The sequence below is a fragment of the Myotis lucifugus genome, unplaced genomic scaffold, assembly GCF_000147115.1.
Source record: "Myotis lucifugus unplaced genomic scaffold, Myoluc2.0 scaffold_108, whole genome shotgun sequence".
Taxonomy (NCBI): domain Eukaryota; kingdom Metazoa; phylum Chordata; class Mammalia; order Chiroptera; family Vespertilionidae; genus Myotis; species Myotis lucifugus.
In genome coordinates, this window is record NW_005871156.1 from 3,269,838 (window position 1) to 3,293,859 (window position 24,022).

Sequence of the window (24,022 nt, forward strand, 5' to 3'; positions counted from 1 at the left end):
CGTCTCGCCGTGGGGCCACTCCCGGGGGGGGGGTATTTTTTTTTAAAAAAAAGGGGGGCACAAACCTTTCCCTTTTTTTTTTTTTTGGGGGGGGGGGGAGCCTGGGGCCGGCAGCGGATGAAATTGCAGACCCAGTTGCCAAAACTTTTTTTTTTTTTTTCTCCTGCTGCTGCTGCTGCTGCTGCTGCTGCGGCTGCCTTTGCTGCTGCCTTTGCTTTGAATGTGGGTAACTAGGAAACAGCAAGCCGTCTGAGAAGACGGAATTTTCCAACGTGTAAAATGTTCTTTAACGGAACCATTGAGCGAGTGCAATAAGGCGTGAGGGGGAACTAATCTTCCCATTTAAATGTTTGTGGCAATTTTATCTAAATGAATTTTAATGCTAAACGAGGGTAATTCCCCATTTGTAGCGCGTTTACTTCTCTTTCCTGTGCTTCTAAAGCAGTCGAACATCATGCGAGGAACAATAACAATAAAAATACTGTCAAGACGTATTATTCATTTTGAATGTGTTATAATTACAACTGATTAAATATGATAGGGTAAAATATTTTTGATTTTTCGCAAAATATTTAAATCACACTAGAAAGTAGTCTCCTTCAGCCAGTGCCCCTCCCCCCCCAAATAAAAATAAAAAGCAGGTACAGTTGTGTGCCCTTGTTTAGAAGAGGGCGTTTTGTTTTTCCCTTTTAAGAAACAGCAAAAATACTCTCAGCACCTCTATTATTTCGCTCTTTCGAATAAGTGTCCTCCACCGCCTCAGAGCTGGCTCTGAAATTTACAAGAGGAAGAGCTGAAATAGCAATAAGGGGGGGGGTGTCGATGCAGGGAAAAGGGACCCACAGAGAACAAGACTATCACAAAACCATCACACGGAGGGGGGAACGCAGGGAAAGAACACAGTTTTGTTTTATTTTTTTTCTAATTCACTGGACAATAATGATCTTGATTTTCATAGCCTCCATATTCCCTAATTCCTCTTCACGTGTACCTTCTGCGCGCATTCTCTCTCTCTCTCTCTCTCTCTCTCTCTCCCTTCTGCCCTCCCTCCCTACCTCCTCCCGTTCCTTTCCCTCCCCCACCCGGCAAGAGCTTCCTCCAGAATAAAGGCAGAAAATAACCAACTTACCCAGGCATGTACTGGGGAGGAGGGGCACATGGATGGTTAGTTTATAAAGTTTGTTATTCATTTTTAAAGTAAATAAATGGTTGTTAACGGCTAGTAACCACCTATCAAAAGAGAAGTATTTCACTAATATGGACTATTTATGTAGAAGAATTGCCACCGGGCCCAAAGGGAAATTTAAACAATTCCATATATGGGGTGGGGGCGGGGTGGAGTGGAGGGCGCTGCGCGGGGAGGAGGGGAGGGGTGGGTGCTGTGAAGGCTGAGTCAGACTCTCCATCCGCGCGTCCACGTGTTTAGACACAAGGCCCCATAAACAAAAGGTGAGAGTGCGCACTGCTGCTCCCGCAGGTGAGTCAGTCAATCACACGTCACCTAGTAAAGCCAACCCACAGCTGGTTTCCCTTTTCAAATAGAAAATAGAATTGTTCAGGGCGGGTTTATAGAGTGGCACGGGCCTGAATGTCAGGCTTGAGTTTAAGGCGCTCTCCTCCAACCCATCCTTTGTTTACAAAGCAATCACTGCTTCAAGGCTGATTTTTAAAAACGAATTTGCCCTAATTAAAATATTTGTGTATTTTCCTTAGCTTTGGGAAGCACTTTTATAGCAGCAATTTTATTTAAATAAAATTATAAGCTATTCCAGCTTAAACATGTTATTTTGTACCATTTAGCTGGCTGCCATGCAGAAATTCTGTACAGCTGTTCTGGAAAATTAGTTAATAACCAGTTTTACCCAATGAGAACATAGAGCATATCTATAAAAATTAGATTTTGAAGTCTGGCCTCTTCAATTCACGTCGTTAATTTCCTAATAAACATCTACTGCTCATCCTAGGTAACATCCTTAGTAAAAGACTTAACTCTGTACTTGGTTTGCCATTATGTGCAAGAATAATTTCACTGATATTTGATGAGTAATTCTGTTGCTTGTACTCTGAGTCTACAGTTAGGTTAGTGCCCTTAGGCCTTAAATTTGCTGATATTAGGAGTTCATTAAGTCAGCTTAAAGAAATCAGTAACTATTATTAAATAATTTACTTTGTAGTTAAAATTTTTCAAATACGTGTATATCTCAGGGAGCCAAAATTAATTTTTATATTTACTGCATTGATCATCAAAAATTTTTTTTGGGAGGGCAGTAAACACATTTTTCAAGCAGTGGAGTCAGCATGACAAAAATAATCTTGTTTTTATTTTAGATTCAGATTTCATTACTGCACTCAAACGACTACAACTGGGCTTGGCGTTATTATACAATCCAAACTGTTTCCGTCAGAAACGCTAAGACTCAGTGTGCAATGATTGTTATTAATAATTAGCTCCTTGGTTTCTTGATAGAAAAAAGCTATCAACAAGCATTTGTTTATCCACAACAAAAAGTATAATTAGCTTATCCCACTTAGTAAATCTTGTATGCATGCCAACTCATACCAAACTGCTACTTTTACAAAAAAAAATTGCAATAATACAGTTCATTTTTCCAGTCCTTTTTGCACAAAATTTATTTACAATGTCTACATAAATGCTCCAAGGTGGGACTATGGAAAAATACACACATGACCGATGCTTTGCTCAGAAATAAAGTCAACATATTAAAAATAAATCTTCAGTCTATGTTTTTGAGCTGCATAAAACAGGAAGTGATGTATAAGGTGGTGGTTGTTGCATGGGGACAATGATGCTTGATGTGACAATTAGGCTTCTAAACACACGGCCTTTCGGTTTCCATGCCTCCTCCTACCAGTCTCCTTAAGACACTGCCTGCAACAGCTGATTAATCATTGTTGATGACTGCAGTTTTTCCCATCCTTCCCGATTTACATCTGTTCAGGCCAATTCAAATATGGTGAGTAAATGAATTAGACATGCAAATTCAAGCCCCAGGCTAGAGAGAAGGAGAGAGAGAGAGAGAGAGAGAGAGAGAGAGAGAGAGAGAGAGAGAGAGAGAGAGAGAACGCGCATGGCTGAAATCCTAGGCGAGAAGAAAGATTCTTCTGCCTGATAGTGATTTTAATGCTCTAAAAATCCTGCAAATCAGACCTTCCTGTCCCTTGCAGGATAACTGTAAGGCTTTTTAATGTAAGGAGGCTTCTGGAGGAAGTGAAGAGCTATGGAAACAACACACATAGTGTGGAAAAATTTCACATTTTTCTTAAAAAATCTATAAGAAACAACGTAATATGGATAACAGTATAATAGCATTTACAATATTTCACTCTTTGTTCTCTTAATGTCTTATATAGTTATTTAGCATGTCCCCCAAATTGACTTCGGTTGGTATTTCCTGCTTTTTAAGAGTCCCTATGAAGAATTAGGGATGCTCCTTGGTCCAAAGTAGATGCCAAGAATGGAACTCCACAGTCATTGCAGAAAAAAACATGATTTGAAATCAGTCACCGTTGCAGACAATGCATATTCCCTTAAGCTACTGAGCATGAATGTCCATGACTTGTCCACTCATTGTTGGGTCTCCTGTATTAAGAACCGTGGGGCTTGATGCTGACATTGGCATTCCAGGGTGGGGCGGTCCTCCATGCATCATCACTGTTGGGTGGTGAGGGTGTCCAGGAATGTACGTATGCATGGGGGGCCCATGACGCAGCTGAGCAGGATGGGGGGGCATCTGGGGTTGGGTATAACTTGGCTGTCCCATACTCACACCCATTGGACCACCCCGGGCTACATATTCCCCTGGCATACTTTGCAGCCCTGTAGAAATTCAAAAGAAAAAAAACAAAAAGAAAATATTATGAAAAAGCAATAGTGTGGTTCTGGCTATGGCAATCCTACAAAAACCAGGGGACATTGTGATTAAGGGAACATGGCTCTGTAAAGTATTCTTTTGATTCATACAGAAGAAAATAAAATGAGAGATGTTTTGCTGGAAACTCGCATTTTTTTCGACTATTTTCCTTTAATTGTCACTGTGATCAGGTCAACCTACTGAGGTCTTATTTATTTAAAAAAAATAAAACTGTTATTTGAGGTCTGGTCTGAAGAAGCACTTTTGTTCCCTGAAAACATTCTCTACCAAGAATACAAGAGGACCCCACACTGGTCACGAAACATCTCGCAGGCAACTAACTGGACAGACTCTAACTGGACAGGCTCTCATTAAGGCTGATTACTTGGCTAAACCTGTACTTTTAGAAATGGAAACAAAACAAAACAATAACAGTTATCAATGAATTCCTTCCTCATGGTTTCTTGGAGCTAGGGGAAAGAAAGCTTTCACAAAACCCTGTCCACCTTACAATGATTTTGAGAACAATAAGAAAAATTGGACCTAAAACAATACCCCTCCTGCTTTGAGGGGCCTCTTGTCTTCTGCATGGGTTGCTATAGTTGATGGAAACTGACAGGTGTATTGTTTCTGAGAGCTATAAGCTCCATAATCATCAAGGGTGAAAGGCATAACACTATTGCTAAGTAGGTTCAATTGGCTTTAGTTCTAAGTAATAGTGCACTGTGAATGCGATGAACACCTTCGAATAAGGTCTCCAGGCTCTAGCAATGAATGGCTGCTTAATCTAGCCTAAAGGAACATTTTTGAACTAATGAAAATTGCTTATAAAATATACTGTACCCACAGCTCTTTAATCAAAAAAGATGATAATATTTTTTGTAATAACCTATTAATTTAATTGGTCACGAAGCATAAAATACATCATTTAAATTTAATTGACCCAGAAACTAAGAAACAATATTTAAATTAACTAAGCCAGAGAATTCCATGATGAGGTAATAAGACTGTTGCATTCCCGAGCTCAATGGAATGTTTTCGGGAGCTAATTGTTAAACTTATATTTGACTCACACCCGGAGAGGAAGACCAATACGAATTATCCTTGGCCTCAGCAGTGCTTTTAAATAGTGTGTTAATATAATCAGAGATACAACCAAGACTTGGACTTAACTGCTTTTAATTTCGGAAACAAAACTAGAGCAATGCTATTAGGGGTAATTTAGGAAGTGAACAAGAGCTTCGGTGTTCAAAACAGTCTTACTTGTTTGAACACGAATGGCTGGAGTGTCTTTTTCGGGGAGAAAATGCAAGAGCGAGAATCTGGGACAGTTTTCCTAGGCCCACTTCACTAGGCCTGCCACTGAAGATTGCATTAATGATCTCTATTTTTGTATACTGAATAAGTCAAATCCATTTGTCACACTGCAAGTGATGGCATACTTAATTTGGATATAGTCAATTAGCCTGGGCTAAGCCCTGCAGCCTGCTGTGCACACCTCTATTTTGTATTCTCCCTTTTTCCATTGCCACACGTAATCCCATTATGATGGACAGACAAAGGAATAAACTAAGAAAAAAAAATCAAAGTTTAGTTGACTGAAGCTCAAAATATGCCTTTACTTACCCTAAGGAAAGCTAGTGTTTATGTCCCTAAAAGAAGTCTCTGTTTGGCTTTGCAGTGTCTTGCAGGTTAGTGTAGAAATGTAACTCATGCATCAACTGCGGTTAGACAGATTTATGACACTTTGGGGACATGCTCTTTCCTCTCCTTGCACTGCTGCAGACTGCTTACATTTTGCAAATCAGTCTGTTGCTATGACAACCCACTCCCCCACCTCCTGACTGTTTCTTATTTTGTCATGTGGTCAGTACTGTATAATAGCAACACACAGGATAAATGTACATCATACACAGCATTTATAAGCTTAAAAGCTTGATCGCAACCAAGGAGAAAATGAAGGAAGCAAGAAACCAGGAGTTTAATGGAAAGGAATGAACAAGCATGAAGCTATGGGCAAGGAGAACGTAAGAAAATGCAAGAGGAAAAATATTCCTAGGACAAAGTGAAAACAAAGACCCCATTTGTACTTACTTCCCCCTGGCTTTGCGATTGGTTAACTAGATGAAGGTTACATGTAGTGCCACTGCCCCTCCATGCCCATATTCATGCCCATTCCACTCATAGGTCCTAGAAGGGAGATAAAAATCCAAGAAGAGGCCAGAAAATGAGCAAAGTCAACAGATAGTGCCAAAAGACCCTTAAAAAAAAAACAGGTTCCAGAGGGTTGAGAAACAGTGAGATCTTCAGTGCGTAAAGATCCTGGCTTCCCCTCTGCAATATCTTAGATGCACAGATGGCAGGCAAGGCAGGCAGCTTGAGATAATAGCAAAGGATGAAGTGACTTTACCTGGGCTGGTGGGGGGTGACACTCTTGGAGTTACAAATGAGAAGCAACCACAAAACAGTCTTACCTGGTGCCCTGATGCCCATGTGTTGCTGACCGTCCATTACGAAACCTCCCATTGGCTGTCCATCGGGGTTATAAGGTGTTCCTTGACTTACTACAAAAGTGCAGAACACAGGTTCTTAATAACAGTCTCCAAGATAGAATAGCCAGAGAGAGAGAGAGAGAGAGAGACAAAGAGAACATACCAGGCAGATAAAATTTTAAAACACTCCAAGTTAAATTTCAGCTCTACATACCTGTGACCAAGTTTTAAAACACTGTTCAAAGAATAGTGAAGATACAGAAAGTTCATGTTTGGGTTTTTGTCTGGCGATCACACAATAGTTGTTGAAAGGAAAAAAGAATTATGGGAATATGACTAAATATGTAGTGACTCAATGTGGTGTTTACCACCGTTTTTCATCGTGCTCTCTATGAGATGAGAGAGAGTTTTGTAAAGAAAGTATAGATTCACATCAGCCCCTAGTAGATACTGTTGTTAATCTCATTGGTATATTACAATACAAAAACAAATCCTAGAAAGATGTTTCTTGGATTTTTAGATCTGCAAGTTGTGATCCCATAGACGTATTACCATTTTAAGCTCTGATGAAAACACAGAAAGCTATTTTTTAAAAAGTTGAACACCAGAAGATGAATATTAACAGGAGAAGGCCTGAGAAAAGGAATCGTGTATTTATACCACTACCTGAATCCCATGTTTTAACTGTACATGAAAAGCTGCTTCAGAAGTAAGCTGCCTTGGGTTATTAAAGCACACAAAAGCTCTACCTCATTGAATGTCTTTGAACTTTACTGAGTCCCACAAGCGATCCTGACCCCTTTGCCCTTTTGACAGGTAATAAAGTTTACAGCAATTCCACACCAAGCCATGCACCAGGGAGTGGCCATAGTAGCAGAAAGAGCTGGGAAGGCAAACTCAGAAAAAAAAAATAACATTAATAGATTGAATGTGTACAAAGAATATTGTAGCTGAGCATTGTAATGACTTAAGAGCTACTTTTCTTTTTTTCCACCTTCTCCAAACGTTTTTATAATGATGTTAAATTGATTAGTGTTGTTATGAAACTAAACCGGTTTCATTTTAATTGCCAGGCGCTCCTAGCACTCACTCCCAGTTTATTTACCAGGTATCGGACCTCCCGGTGAATGGCTTGAGGATGGTTTTCGCTTGCGTGACTTGAATACAGTCACTATGGGGGACTTGCCTGCTCGGTTGGACTGGTCTATCATGGGCTGCACTATTCTTCTCCGGGCATTAATAAACCTGTAACCAAGAAAGTAGAGCAAATCATTATTCCTTAAAACAAAACAAAACCCAAAAAGCGGTGGGGGGAGGTGGAGGAAGAGAAGATGGATCACAGTAAGAGCAAAGCTAGGTCTTGGCGGAGTGGCTCTCCCCTGCTCACTGTGCAGTTTCAAATGCTGCAAAACCTGTAACCCCCAGTGACCTTTGAGTACACAGGCTTGGGGTTTCTGAGTTGATTTATGTTTGCCTGTTTTACCACAGTTGGACACTTCCATTTCATCTTTTCATGGGGGAATTAGCAGAATTTTCAGGAAACAATACCAGCCACCACTCTTTTCAATTGCAAGGGGGGGATATTTGCTGGGGAGCGCGAGATGTCCATAAGGGCATCCGTTCCCTCTTCTAATTAGTGACATTTCATTCTTACGTTCTCCGACTTCTTTTTTACAATTTTTATCGAAACCTTCCCTACCTCTTGCAAACCTAATTCTATTTTAATGCCCACTATTAAGATAATGAACTGGGATGGCAGCACACCATCAAATGAGAGAATGTCTGGAGTTTATCACCACTAACTCACACTGCTGGGGACTTCAGAGAAACGCATTCCTTTTAGAGATTTCTTGGGGTGGCTTTTTTTTCTCTCTTTATGTAAAGTCTGAGGTCAAGGCGAGGTCACAGCTATACAGTAATTGAACTTATAATCTTGCTTTCTCCAGCTAAACCTGAAAATTTATAATAAACCTCTTATTAAGATATTTAAGTCACTTAAGTGTCTTAATAAGATTTACTTTATACAACTTTTGTTGCCCATACAAAAGTGATTAGCCACTGGAAAAATAAAAAAGTGGTTAGTACAAGCTCTCCAAAGTCATGCTCATGAAATTGCTAACTCTTAAGATCCGTATGTACTGCCTAGTACTAAGACTTACATATCAAATACAGGAAATGAACAGGACAGAGTAGATTCTGAAATAGTAAAGTGCTTTTAGTTCTCAATTCAATTCAGATTTGAATATATTGAACATGAGCCGCACATAAAAATACAGTAAAAAATTTCGATTATTCACTATTAATAATTAAAGGATCCACAGTCCAGTATGAATTCTAGTTTGTAAGTCTCCCCTCTCCAGGTAGGAAAATAATTCCCCAAAAACAAGCCATTAAACAGACAGGGACAGGTTTTTAAAATAAAAATGAAAACTCCATGACATTTGAAGATTCTCAATATCTTACATTCCTATATCTTTCCAATATCTGAGAAGTAATTAAAATAATAATGACAGTGGAATCTAACTAAAAGGACACTGTTAGTGCTAACTCTTATTGGCAACACTTATTATATCAGTTCTTGTATATGAAGTCCCTGAACTGCTAATAAAAATATTTAAAGCACAGATCTAAAACAAATTGTGTTGCAAATCAGGTTATCATTATCTTGTATAAACCATGAAAATTGGAATCATGTGAGCAGAAGGTTAGATTAATTCTCCATTCTCATTATAAGCACAGGTGTAGCACAAACACCATGTGAAATAACCAATTAAAATGAAAAAAAATTCTGCCTTTTCATTATCTGCCTTCACTGCATGACCAATTAGAAAATTATTTAATATTAATTTTCTGCATATACCAAAAGTAATTTTCATAGTAACTAATCTAGGTAAAGAGACCAAAAATCAACTCTTTATCTACTGCTACTGTTCATAGTCTGCAGGCTCTTAGAGTGAAGGAACTCTGGTAACATTTTTAAAAGTCCTTTTAAAAACATAATATTTTGTGGATATGATTTATACTATTTATCTAAAAATAGGAAGAGCACTTTTTAACAAACGAGAAGCCACAGCTCTGATGAATTAAGTGACTTATTTGAGGTCACATGTTACCCAAGAGATGTTAATAATTTGCTGAGTGACAGACAGCTGGCCAATAGTATCAAGTACCCCCTCTCTAATGTCCTAAGCAGAGCATGTCCACTACTGTGCCACCCATCTAGAATATTCTGAAGTACATAGATATTTTTTAATGAGCTGGTTTTGAGCCAATCAACACTGGCAACAACTCGATCGTTGATTCCAACAATAAGCATGACTGAACGTTTTGTAGATTGGGGATTTTGATGACTGTATTGCTAGTGTATATAGACAAAGATAAAACTATGAATAAGATTTGGTGGCTTGAGTTATCTATATTCCATAGCTTGCCTCTTTCACATCTGTATATTCAGATTCCCAAAGACCAATTCATATTAATCAACTCAAGTTTGAATCCATGGCTGTTAAACCCAAGGAATGATAGAAAAATCACACCTCGGTTTTGGAAGGGGCTTTAATGGTCACCTAGCTTGATCACTGACTTGCTTTCATTCTCTGATATCCCCATGTAATGGGTATCAGGAGGGGTAACCTCTGCTGGGCTGTTTCTAATACAATACTTGCCACCTTACCTGAGAGCCCACTCATTCTATAGACCAGGCAACTGTCAGCAGCTTCTGCCTCACTGGATCTAAAGTGCTTTCACCAGGACAACTTCTTGGGGTAATTTAAACAATTTAAATATTACTTCTTCAGGATTGCTTTCAAATTTTTAAACCATAGCCATCATGCTCCATTGGCTTCTCCCTTCTTCTCCCCAGGTTACACCTCTGTGATTGTTAACAATGCCATTCTAGGATGTGAGTTGTTCTCGGATGTTGAGTCCATTCATCATTTGGGCCACGCTCTGCTCACTATGCTGAGGTTTGTCTGTGTGCCTCTGAAGGTATTCAGTGGACAACACTACATAACGTTACTCTAGCCCTGCTCTGGTCCCCAGGTAGCAAGTAAACACCTCACCACAGCCTCGCAACTAAGGGCCCCCAGGTACTAGGTACTGTTGCTTTTCTTTTGGTGGCAATAACCAGTTGCTATTACTGACAGCACCGATGTAAGCTACCGTTAGGTTATGTAGATATGAAGATATTTCATTAAATAAAATAAAAATAATAAAACATTGAAAACCCAAGAACACCTAATCACTTTGTCTAAACTACAAACTTGGAACTTCTCATTTTTGAAAACTTATCAGCTCATACAGGACATCATAAACTCTCAGAATGTTACCAGATTACAATTCCTATACTTATATGAAATACACTATTATCTGGGGTCATGACAGATATCTTTACCTAAAAATCACTAATAGCCAAATATTTTCTTTTTTAAAACATGATCTCTTTGATCTTAAAACCATCTGAACATTTGCCTCTCTTTAGTGTATTTTATCATTATCCTAGACTATCTTATATGTACTCTCTTTGGAAGTAAGCTACGTACAGCAAAGCCATGTGTTTAGATGGCTTCGGGGTGAATTCAGATACAAAAACATTTTCCTTCTGGGCAAAGTAATAAAATGACATTCTTGCTCCTCCCACTATAAGTCAAACAGAGGTCAGTTCCCCCATCCCTGTATCTGTTTAAATAAACTGGCCCAGCTGTTTGTTTCTAAAATGCCCTTTGACCTCGTGTCTCATCCTCCCTGCTTTTGTGACAGAACGCTTTACTTTCCATTGTGGAAGATTCTAAATTATCAAGAATTTTCTAAACACTGAACCAAAAAAAGAACTTTAGATTTTATGTGAACTTACATGAACATATTTCCTTCTTAATAAAATACTGTCATTTCAAGAAGCATCAGTAAAATACTTATTTTAAGCTCACATGTGTGTGTACAAATATATATCAACATTTATGGATGAATACATAAATATATATCAGAGCTTGAACATAAGAAGAAAGTGTTTTTAGAGATAAATAAAAAAAGGAAATGACAAAATTCTAATTTGAATGTACAATAAAATGTACATTCTCCAACAACCACCAAATAGTTTAAGATAAAATATATCCATCAACTTCATACAATCTTTAGAATATTCCAGATTGATAATGAGGTCTCTTTTAAAAGTTTGTTAGTTTAAAGACGTAAGAGAAAACTTTTACAACTGATGTCCAACCATTACAGCCCTTAAAATTCAGATGTATACTGTCAGGAATACCTGACAACAGGACATTAAAGGAGTTTCACACTTTGGTTTCATAAAATGCAGCTCACATTTGCCATAAACTGGGCAATTAAAAGGTAAGCCTCTCAGTGAAGTGTGCTTTCAGGTTGGGAAACATTCTTTTTGCCTTTCCACATTACATTCTGAACATCAAGGTATATTTTTTCAAATCCATTTTGCTTTGAAATCACAATCTTCTTTTGTAAAGTACCCTTTAAGAACTGGACCCCCTGTAGGTGGTAGAAGACTGAATAAGGGAAAGAATTCTTATATTCCCCTTTTTCAAAGAATCATGGACTAGAATTTCTTCCTGTGACCAAACTATCTCCTTTCTCAAAACAAGACATTTTAAAAAGAAAAGTAATTTAATGGATTGGCTTTATAGCTTTATTCCATGTCAAAATGAACAGAGATATATTTCTTTTTACTTAGTTATTTGTTTAGGACACACGTCCTAATAAGGGAGAATGGGAGGTTAAAAGGGAAGCAAAATCTTCAAAAACATTACACAGGGGATCATCTCCAAATTGCATTTTATTCTTTAAATTTTTAAATAGGAATCAGACAAGGAGAATGGGAGATGAATCCTGACTTATGCTAAAAACAAAAAACACTACAGGAATTCTTGCTTTATTCTTCCTTCTCTTGGCCCCCTAGATTTTTTTTATCATTAGGCTTTTAAAGTTTTTCATTCTGCTAATCCCACCTATCTCCTTTTCTTCTCAGTCTCTGTATACCTGAATAGCTTTCTGAGCAAGATCTGGTAGAACAGCTTTCTAAAGTTGACCTTTGTCCTTTAGTTTATCCTCCACTCCTTGCCCCGGTTCCTTCCCACAGAACTGGATTGCTAAGTTTAGTTTCCTCTCCGTGAGAACCAGGAAAGGTGGAGAGATCGTAGGCATCCATCTGAACCAAAACACAAGGTGCATTTTCCCAGGCCACAGGCAACTTTTCCACACAGCTTTGCCCCTTTCCTATACTTTTACTCCCTTACACTTCCTTGTATGGTTCTCTAATACCAACAAAAATAAGGCAAAATGACTTGCTCACTTTCAGAAAAGGCACGTTCACCTTGCCTCAGTTAATTCTATTACTCAATGTTTGCAGCCTACTTTATTCACTGATGATTAAGGGGTGTCCACATTCTGTTACTTCAGCAAGTCACTGCCAACACGGTGAACCACAGAAAATCAAAATGCTGCTGTTTCTAAACAATGACATGACTGTCAGTCATCCCCATAGTGCTTCTTGCCAACTGGGCATAAGTGAATAGTCAGCAGGAAGGGGGGTATCTATTTAATATGGAGGAATATCATTTTACAATACTCTCCCATATGCCTGAGAAGCTAAAGTTATCAACTTAATATTAAAGAAAAGATTTCATTAAATAGCAGGATATGTTAGTATAAATGCCTTCTATACCTATACCATTCATCAAAGGAAGTGTAAATTATACTCATCTTTGATTAATATTTAGCTATAGTTAGGAATAGCTATACTTTAATAATAATACTTTAATATTAATACTTTATAGTAAAAATTAATACCATGCATTTTTAAGTATAAGAACTGGTGATTTCTGCATGCATTATTCTTTATTCAGTTAAAAATAAACAATATGCAAGTATAATACTTAATTGATACATAATTCATTTTGGTAATTTCTATAAATATTTCTATAGAATTAAATCTTCAACTATAAAATGTCACATTGGAAGGTAGCTGCTGAATTCCAGAATTTTGTCCTTTCTCTAGTCCATAAATTTTCCTTAACGTAGCATTTCCTTCAACTTTATCACAGTCATTTAAATAAAACCATATATATTACATTTTTTAAAAGTCAGCATTTCCTAATAACTTTAAGGCCTGTCTTATAAACAAACCCTTTAGGGAAAGCGTTCTAGCTATCTCCCAAATAACGCTCTGTTCTTTAAAACAAGAAATCAACTTCAAAATCTTCTGTTGGAATTCTTCATTTTAGATTTACATTCACTTATTGGATTTAACGATCCATAACTGGCAGTCTTCAGGGGCCAAGCCTGCTACACTCCCTTTCACTGTGAAATAAAATTTCATGAAACGTGATTTTAAGATGCTCAAGAAAGTTGACTCCATCTCAAGTCAAACCTTATGAAATCATGCTTTTGGCACCTTTCTCTAGTTTCTCAAGCTCCTCCAGGATCTGACAGTTCCAGGACTGCAATACATCATCTGTGTGTGTGCGGGTGGAGGAGGAGAGTGGACAGGAGGGGAGAAGGCAGCACAGGTCCTGCTCCCCATCCCCCCTGGAGGTATAATATTGGAATTTGCTCCAATCACACTAAACCCATCAGTCAGCAGCCCCTTCAGTGATGGGTGTATTTGTCAAATTACTCCAGAAAGGGCTGAAATTGAGGAAGTTAGTTACATATAAAAATTTTTTCAAAGCAACCAGTAAAAAGAAATCACTATTTAGCTGAACATTTTAACACAAAGAAATAACAAAACCCATGTATTCTGTTGAACTTTAGATGTTGAAATAATGTCCAAACATTTTATCATTTGGTTATATAGAACAAAGTTTTTCCTTGAAAGCAAATTGCAAAGTGATTTTTTTTTTATTCTAAAAAAATATAAACTCATAGACAACAGTATGGGTGATTACTGGAGGGAAAAGAAAGTTGGGGGAGGTAAAGAGGATAATGGAAGGATAAATGGTGATGGAAGGAGACACCTTGGGATGATGAACACACAATACAATATACAGATGATGTATTATATATTTGTACTCCTGAAACCCATTTAATTTTATTAACCTCTGTGAGCTCTTTCCTTTCTCTAGGATCTCTCCTTTATTTGCCTTAGTTCCCAAGCCTTGACCAACCCCAAACTTCTCTGGCCTGGAGTCTCTACTCATACCAAGGGAGAATATCTCAAAATTTAGCTTGATTTCTACTCTTACCTGCCATGTTAGGCTATAGAACGCCACAATGAAGATGACTTGACTTGAATGGGGGCTTGTCTCTATTCCTTAGAATGTTCATTGTAACTTGTGTTTCAATTAGAAAGGCTTGAAATCCCAGTAATGTATGTCACAATGTAGCCTCTAAATACAAATGGAACCACTTATACTAAAAGGCAAAAATCTCTCAATTGAGGTATATGACAAAAATTTTTAAATAAAGACACTAAAACAAACAAAATAACCTCCTCTTAGAATATGTCAAATCTTTGAAAAATGCTTATGGGCATCTAAGGCACCCTGAAAAAAGTTTGGAGAATATGAATTTCACTTATGAGTGGCTACCCTTTTCCTTGTACAATATTACACACAATTATCACAGTCAAAACACTGGCAAGTGCTCTGAAAATTGTAAAACCAAAGACAGGGGTTTGTTGAGACGCTGTTATTATGATTCTCAAAAATATCTAGTGGCATGCAAAAATACACACACTTGTACATGAATGCTTATAGCAGCAAGAGGTAGAAACCACTCCAATGTCCACCAATGATGCATGGAGAAACAAAATGTGGTACATCCATAAAATGAAATATTATTTATTCATAAAAATAAAAGTACCGATGACACTTTTTACAATGTGGAGGAAATTTAAAAACATTACTGGAGGCCCGGTGCATGAAAATTCATGCACTGGAGGGGGGTCCCTCAGCCCAGCCTGCCCCCTCTCACAGTCTGGGAGCCCTCAGGGGAAGGAGGCGACCCGGCCATCAGGGGAAGGCGACACCCCATCACACCTCTGCTGCTGCCACTGCTGGCAGCGCAAGCCTTGGTGGGCCCTGGTTACCTGAGTCTCGGATGGCCCTGGGAGGCTGGGGGGCTGAGGGGACTGGGGGACTCTGGCCTTGCCGTGTGCCTGCTGCCCTAGCGGGGCTGAGGGGACTGGGTGCCACCAAGTTCTAGGGCGGGGCAGTCAATTAGCATATTCCCTCCTTATTGGCTGTGGGTGCCACCATCTTTGAGGGTGGGGCAATCAATTAGCATATTTCCTCCTTATTGGCTGTGGGTGCCGCCATCTTTGAGTGCGGGGCAGCAATTAGCAAATTCCCTCCTTATTGGTTGTGGGCGCCACCATCTTTGCAACAGCGTGAGGGTCTATTACCATATTCCCTCTTTATTAGATAGGATTCTAAGAGAAAAAAGCCAGTCACAAAAGATCACATATCATACAATAACATATTTGTGAAATATCCAGAATAGGCAAATCTATAGGGACAAAAAGTAGATTCATGGTTGCCAGGAGCTGGTAGGATGGATGGAAGTGTGGGGTGGGATATTAGCTAAAGGGTACAGATAATAGAGTATACAGGTATCAAATTATAATGTGGTACACCTGGAATTTATATAAGTTATTAACCAATGTTACGCCAATAAAAAATTAAAACAAGATAAATAAAGGGTACCCGGTTTCTTTTTGAGGTGGTGAAAGCGTTCTAAAATTGACTGTGGGGATAGCTTCCTACAAAAACCCATTGAATTGTATACTTTAAATGGGTAACTTGCATGGTATGTGAATTATATCTCAATGAAAGCTGTTAAACATAAATATGTAAGGGTGGACTGGAAGAGGCGCTGGAGCAGGAATCAGCCCTTTCCTCCCCTCTAATTGGCAGAGTAACGTTGTAAGGCCCTGAGCCTCATGTCACATGACGCATAAAATCCCACCCAGCTTTTGCTTCTGTTGCTCCGTAGCACAGGGTTTCCAAAATTTTAATCCAGGCCCCCTTTTGATAAATGTCAAAATCCCATATCCCTTTGTTATTTGCACTTTCCAAAGAAATGACAGGACTAAAATCAAAAGTTAATTCTCAGTAAGCTTTTTTATACTACGTGCACTCGGAATGATTCTGATTATGTCTGTTCTGCCCCCCACCCCGTCTTGGCCCTGAGGATGGGAATAGGGCATTGCCAGGTGACCAGCCATGGGGGCTAAGATCTGACATCTTTGGACATGTACAGTTCCTTCAATTAGCTTTTCACCATCCACTACTCCCTGCCCTTTGCAAGTACATATGAACTCTGACCCAAACTAGGGATCAAATAAAGTCAGCCATAGCAGATGTTCTAGGGATATGGGCCAACAAAGTTCCTCAACCAGACAACAACCCTCAAACATACTGGTGTACATTTAAATCAGCATCCTAGAGTAGAAAGAAAACAGTAGACACTTACATATGTTTTTAATCACGGCACATGTCACTTCTCTCCCTAGGCAATATACTATTCTGGAAAACCAGTGACTTGATCAATATTCAGCCAGATCTTTCCAATGACCCGAAATTCATTTTTGAGCTGAGCTACATTTAGAACCCAAGACCAATAATCCCCACAGGCCTGAAAGAGTTAATGTGTTTGAGAAAGGAAATATCTTTTCCTTCTTCTGAGATGGATCTAATCTTGTGAGGCATTAGGCCCTTTGGTCACATCAGTTAAGAGGGTAAAAAGGAAAAGGGAGCTCTCAAGGATGGGAACCCATTAAGGTTTTCCATTTATTTGTTATTGTTCAGGTGTCAAGAGCCCAATAGAGTTCATTATTTCCCATACTAATGGGTCAGGCTGAAAAGCTCTGTAAGAATGGAAATAAATTAAAGAGGAAAATATCAACAATGATGAGTGCACCGAACAGGGGAGCCCTATATTTGCCAAAGTTGCAGGCACCCATGTTGTTGGAGGGTTGTGTGTGTGTGTTGTTGTTGGGTTTTCTTTAATGTTCTCTTTCCCCTTAAAAATTAAAACAGGAACAGAATGAAACGCTGAGCATTTACACAAAGCTCTAGGCATTCACACACTGGAGCGAGGCGGCCCGGATCCAAGACAACGTTGGCCCTCAGAAACACTTCCTTCCCCCGCGCCCCTGGCTCCACTCCATTTCTGAGAAAATTGTTTTATTCAACAAAGAGGCAACATTTGCCCCATTTTTTCATGTCGCGGGCTGACTTTTTAACCACTCAGAAATGCTGTTTGTTTTATGTAGGCGCAGCCCGAAGCAAGATGATGATGTAAGTGAGAGGGGAGAGGAGGGTCTCTGTGGGCACAGCGAGGTGCTTCGGTGCTCAATGGTTAATCACCCAACACCAGCCTCAGCAACTGTTGACACAAAATAGGTGGAGATCAGGTCTGTGCAAGCAGAAAATACCAGAAAGGCAAACTGTATGTAAACACACTTAAGACAGATTTGACAAGAATAGACCTAAACCTGAGTTGCGAGGAACCTCTGAATGCCTCAGCTTCAGGGTCCCTCTGGGCGGAGGCTGCTTCCCCTGACAAAGTTTCCTTTCAGAAGAAGAAGAGGAACGCTGCAAACACTAAAATCAGCTTCCAGGAGACAGCGGAGACATTTGTCCCCTTGCTTCACACAGTGTGAGTTCCCAATCTGCTCCTACATGCAGGATTTATGTAACGTAATACAGTTCTTCCACGTATACCTGGAGCGGGGCCAAATGAGAGAGACTGAAATAAAAAAAAATAAAAAAGAAAAACACAAAAAACCCCAGTGTGTGCATACAACCACAATTCAGAAAGTTATTTCTCCTGACCTATAAAACGCATGCAAAGAAGCACATGGATAATGCTTAAACAGTCTTTTAATCTTATCTAACTGACACCTGACAACCCATTACTTATAGATTATTAATGCACCCACTAAAAAGTTTGTCATGTACAAAATTACTAGAGGAGAAGATTGAACGCCTGAGGAAAAAACAAATTTTGCTGTGCAGGAACTTCAGAAATTCCGAGGGTATTATCTGTCATGCCCTTCATAGGCTCATAGCACACGGCTAAAAACAACTGATTTGTCTCTATTAGGAGTCCTGAAATGACAGCGTACATGGTTTTCATGTCTTGCGATAATGTTTAATTTCAACTAGTTTTTATTTTACCGGGCTTGATTTGCTTATTTCAGATAAAGAAAAATAACAACTTTTAATTAGTTTTCCTATTTGTCTCTTTATCAAAGGACCTGCTCTTTTTTTCCAGTCCCACTGTAAAGTTGGAATCAGAATCAGTTTCAGAACTAAATTTGCTCCTCTTTAGTTCATATTAATTATCACACAGTCTCACAGTCTGCCATGGTCGGCAAACTGCGGCTCGAGAGCCACATTCGGCTTTTTGGCCCCTTGAGTGTGGCTCTTCCTAAGCCTTAGGAGTACCCTAATTAAGTTAATAATAATGTACCTACCTATATAGTTTAAGTTTAAAAAATTTGGCTCTCAAAAGAAATTTCAATCGTTGTACTGTTGATATTTGGCTCTGTTGACTAATGAGTTTGCCAACCATTGGAGAGCATTAGAGGTGGAAGAGGCTGAGTCCCAGTAATCAGTCCTACCTGACCATGAAGGTGGAAGAAGCTGTTGCCATGGAGATAGAATGACTCAATCAAGGACATGCATCTCATTGGTGAGGAGTGGGGAGAACAGATGACATGTTTTGACTTGCAATGCTCTTTCGCCTAGAAAATCCCTCCCCTTTCTCTCCTGTGTAAGTTGTATGTTGTCATGAGGCTCACAGGGGAATTTGTCCCTTAGCCACCTGTGCATGCGGGCTCTTCCCCTTGACCCTGATACCTCTCAGCCCCCTCACTTCCCATGCTCTCTGCGAGAACATGGGAGTCGGGCCCAGCCCTGCCAGGTCTCATGACATGTAAGGAGTTCTTTCCATTTCTCAGACCAAATGCTTGTGCCAAGACACTGAAGACAACAAATGGGCCTTAATTAGGACTTGTAGCCAGTCCTGCTGATCTACACACCATGTTCAACGTCAACCACCCAGCCACTGGTCCCACTGCCTTGAAAGGGGTCACAGGTATTCAGAAGCACGGGGCTCATGATGGTACATCAGTCTCCCAACTCACTGCACTCTGGGCCTCCCTTGAACCCCAGCCCTAAGCGGTCCTGAAAAACACCCTCAGGTGGTACCGACTCAACTCACTGGCTTTGAATGCGGGCGGAAGGAGACAGCGGCTACACAAAACAGGACTTGGATTTCAGGTCCAGCTCCCTGCCTCCTGCTCCTTCCCATTTCTCTTCTGGCCTACACTCAAGGTCCCCTGGAAGAAGGGCAGGCCTTTTGCACCCAACAGAGGGCCGACACCCACCCCTTGCTCAAGGGTTTCCATCCTTCACAATATAAGGATGGGATTTAACATGGGGTGGGGAGGGGGGTTTCTGAGTGAATTTGTGGCATGAAACTTATAACAAACTCTACTTCACAGAGTCATTTTCAAAGAGGATTGTTTGTTGTACATTTTTAAAATCTGCACACAAAAGCAGTGTCTCCGTTGAACTCCTAAGACTCTCTGACATGACAATACCTGAAGGTTTCTAAATTCACAGCTCTTTTCCCTGCGAGCTATTTGCTCAGCTTTCCCAACAACACCCTGCCTGCCTGGCCCCGCGCCAGCTCTGTCTCAGGCAATATGCAAGCTAAACATTTTTTGACTGATTTCAATATTTTCTTATGAGCAACTAGACAGTATTTTATCTAGTGAGTATTACTGATTGCTATAATCTAAGCCCGGAGTGAGCGCCTGTAAAGGTAATATTATTAGAATTGACACTCAAGGTGAAAAGCTTAGCACTTAACTGTGGCTGGAAGAACAACAACCCATTCCAAAATGTTCTGGAGGGTTTTCATATTTATATCTCCTTCTGCTCCTTCCTTTAAGGATACTGCACCTGTTACTCCATTGATCTATTACGAAATCTACCTTAAATGTAGGTTACACTTAAATTCTCAAGGGAAAATGTTAAGTCACCTGTTTAATAAAATTACCTTTTGTGTGTGAAGTTGTGCCATCCCTAGGTAATTCCTAGGCAAGGGAAATCAGTCCACACCCATACACCCTGCACTTTCATTCTGTAGCCGAATAACAAACGAGTGGCCCAGTACCCCTTGCACGGTGCCCTGTTTCTTTTACATCTGTTTCTCCTGCTTTTGTGTCATGCCTCTGTTTAGCTTTATTGACAAAACAATCTGTGGCTAATGTTTAAACAACATCTGTAAAATGTATTATTAAATTACGTTGGGAGAAAAAACAGAGCAATTCTATGAAACCCTATGACCCCCTATTGATTTTTAGATCACAGAAGTTGAAAGGATAATTTGTGAATGTTTTAACATTTACATCTGTGCAGGTACCTATATTTATAGGATCTTTGATTACTTATAAAAGTATTTGCTCCATGATTACCATAACTCAGAAAGAAACCTGACCTTTACCAGTTGAATCTGTTTATAATAATAAGGGAGATCCTATTTTTAAAAAAGTAAGTTTACATTTTTACCTGCCAGTGGCATAAATCTCTAGGGATAACATACATTTCCCCCCAACTAGGAATGAATGGGAAGTGATGCCTGAATGCTTTGCAGTTCTGCAGGCAATAAATGAAGCAACTAGGAAACTCTGGTGCGTGTACTCAACCTGAGACCGGTAGCGCTGAGATACTTCTGTAAAGTGTCACCTCGGATGACAGGATGCTCCTTGGGATTGTATGCACCTGACCGCTGGACAGTGGTTTTTCTCTCCACATACATACTGTATTTCACATACATTATATGACTTGCACCCTAAAATCTGTATTGCCTTCTTAGAGGGTATAGGAATATTCATTCTACTTAAGCCTTAACGGGAAAATGTTGGGATGAGAAGTAGTAAACAAAGAAATGTAAAATGTATTCAGCGCACCCTCGGCTAGAACTCTGCTGAGGCATCCGGCAAATAAGCTACAATCACAGGCACACGTTTTCATCACGTGCAATTCCCAGGTCTACAACACTGCTGTGAAAACATATAAGGCAGTTTTCATTTGACCATTCTACACTCACATTCTCAACATAAAGAAATAAAGTTGGTCTGAAGAAAAAAGAACCAAGTATTAACTGTGTATGTGTGTGGAGTGTGTGTGTGTGTGTGTGTGGCTCTCTCCTGTTGCTTCTTCTACCCTAAGTCCTTCCTTTGTTTCACTGTCCCCACCTGTAATAAACATACTCTCAAAATCACCTGGGCTTGTACTATGCAATCTTTCCTTCCTGCACAAAGTGAAGAACCCACACACTACAGGCCGGCCTGAGGCAGACCCACAGCTGGCCAGGTCCTTATCTGGTGATATGTATGTGTTTTCTTTAAAGTTCTACCTAAATATTTAAAGACTCAAACAACCATCTAATCTCAAATTTTAAGAAGTTTCTGTTTAAATGATTACAACATTCAACATATGAGTAATATGTTTTCACTGCTGATACAACACAACAACAATGAAAAAACAAAGGGACAAAACCCCAGATGCTATTATTTATCATTTTTGGATCAAACCATAATGGGGAGTGAGGCAGCAAAGAAAGAAGAATACACAAATTTATAGCATATACTATATTTCTAAAATTAGTATGCTTCAAGTGTAAGTGTATCACAGCATGCTAGATGGAAATATTTAGGCAATTAGTTATGGAACTTGATATTTAAGAACCATGCAGTTACCTCAAATACTTAGATAATTTAGGTAAAAAAATATTTTAACCCAAACTATTTGCGTTATTGTCTGAATTCTCAAAAAAATTATTGGCACAGACTTGTCCCATGATGTCTCACCTAATAAATTTAATACATTTCACATTCCATCCTAGGTCCCAATTCCTATAAGTACTAATACCAGTCATTTTCAGGTTCCTCCTCTCTGTTTTCATTCTGGCAGGTAAAACAAAATAAAAATTATAACAGCTAGTCCTTTTAATTCAAACTTTCTCTTAATCAAATCTGTCTCGTTTTACATTTAGATTATTGTTGAAATTATCCCTGTTCTCTTCTTCCCCCAAACACCATATGCTTTGACCCTAGTTAGCCAAGGCCGATAGTATATATCACCTATGTCAGTTAAATAAACATAGAATCAGGTCAGCAATGAGATGAAAGAACCATTACAATGCACCCAACTTTTTTTCATCTCATTTTTCAGTTAAAACCTAACTTATGGCTGCATTGGCCAGGGTTTCTATGACAAGCTAACAACCAGACATGCGTTTATATTTTTCACGTTCAGACTGTGTGTTTTCATACATCATGTTGCTGCCAATAATTATGACTGATCTGCACCCAACCTGCCCTTCAGCATTTTATTAAATCTCTTCAATGGTGACTCATAGTTTGTACAAAATGTACATGTGTGTTAACAAGTTTTAAGAAATCCAGGAAGGAAGACAGATTTTTAAATGTTGTGGCTAAATGAAGTGAAAGGGAATGAAGATTCTTTTCAAAAATTGTTATTTCCCGGAGGAAATAACTTGAGCTTGATGCTCAATACAGGAAAAATGTTTACAAGCTCTCAGAAAAGCTTTGTGCGATTTGTATTATGATAGAGTAAAATGAAAACCATTTTACTTCAGTGGTTATGCTCCTGTTTAGTCTTCAGGTAATCCTAGTGTGAGGACCAGCTGGGTTATCCCAGGGTTTTTTGCATCATATTTCCTACCCAAACCCTAAAGAAAAAGAAATCTATTATCAGCTCCTCAACAGAAAGTGTGGGTGGAATTAATAAACCGTTAAAAACTCAAATCAAACATGGGAATGTCATTATTCACCCAACATAAGAGAAGCAATATCTCTTATAACGTTGAGTTAGCTGAGGGGAATTCTCTACCACAAACCAAGTTGTTAGAAGAGTTGGAACAGTTGCCAAATCCGAAGCAATGAAGTGCAAGCAAAAGTCACTGCTAACTCCATGTAGAAGTAGAGAGACCACGTGCACAGACACGGGGCCACTTGGGGTCAGAACTATGCTCATGTCCCGAGTAACTAAGTCAAAGTGATTGTTAAGTCATGTACCTGTGCAGAATTGAGTAGCAGGGTGGAGTTTAGGGTAAAGTCTACATATACTTTGAAAAATTATCATATGTTATGTAGCGTCACGTTTTTAAGATCCTTTCCCCCCTTTCTAATTGCAAAACTGAAGCAGTCAGATTGTGATCACTGTGCCTAGAACCTAAGGAAATAACAATTGCATGCAGCTTGGTGTCGCGGGAATGCCTGCCTGCCCCGGCATCTACAGGAATAGCCATAAGTCTGTCCACCTGTAGAAAGCAACTTGTCTTGGAATTTAGTCTCTGGTAACAATGTGTGTTTATGGATGAAGTTTGCTAGCAACACTGAGAAGGAAGAGAGATGGCATGTGTGATAGATCCCTGAATGGCAGAGCTTTGCTTTCTCTAATTAGAGCTCGCCCTGCCACTCCTTGGCCTTCGAATGGGAACGTTTCCCAGGGAAATAAGATATTTATGCAGCCTCCATTGTATTAAAATTGCCTCCTCATCAGCTTAACCTGGAAACTATATATGAATTTAGGTGTGCATGCAAAATTGATGGTCTACCTTATACTAACTTCCAAAACAAGTTGAAAGACT

At 39.3% G+C, this 24,022-nt stretch overlaps 1 protein-coding gene across 3 annotated transcripts in view; it reads right to left on the reverse strand.

Moving 5' to 3' along the window:
* Window positions 1-2,604: 2,604 nt before the first annotated feature.
* The window catches only part of MEIS1 (Meis homeobox 1), a 132,200-nt gene continuing 110,782 nt past the window's right edge, over window positions 2,605-24,022 (reverse strand). For 2 of the 3 annotated variants that reach the window (XM_006092995.3, XM_023757450.1), the window contains exons 10-12: window positions 7,551-7,609; window positions 6,347-6,436; window positions 2,605-3,838 (exon numbers count right to left, since the gene is read on the reverse strand). In XM_006092995.3, the coding sequence (XP_006093057.1) occupies window positions 3,555-3,838; window positions 6,347-6,436; window positions 7,551-7,609 (433 nt within the window). In that variant the 3' untranslated portion in view covers window positions 2,605-3,554. Of the gene's footprint in view, window positions 3,839-5,966; window positions 6,063-6,346; window positions 6,437-7,550; window positions 7,610-24,022 lie in introns of all 3 variants that reach the window. The other variant, XM_006092997.3, reaches the window with a different exon arrangement.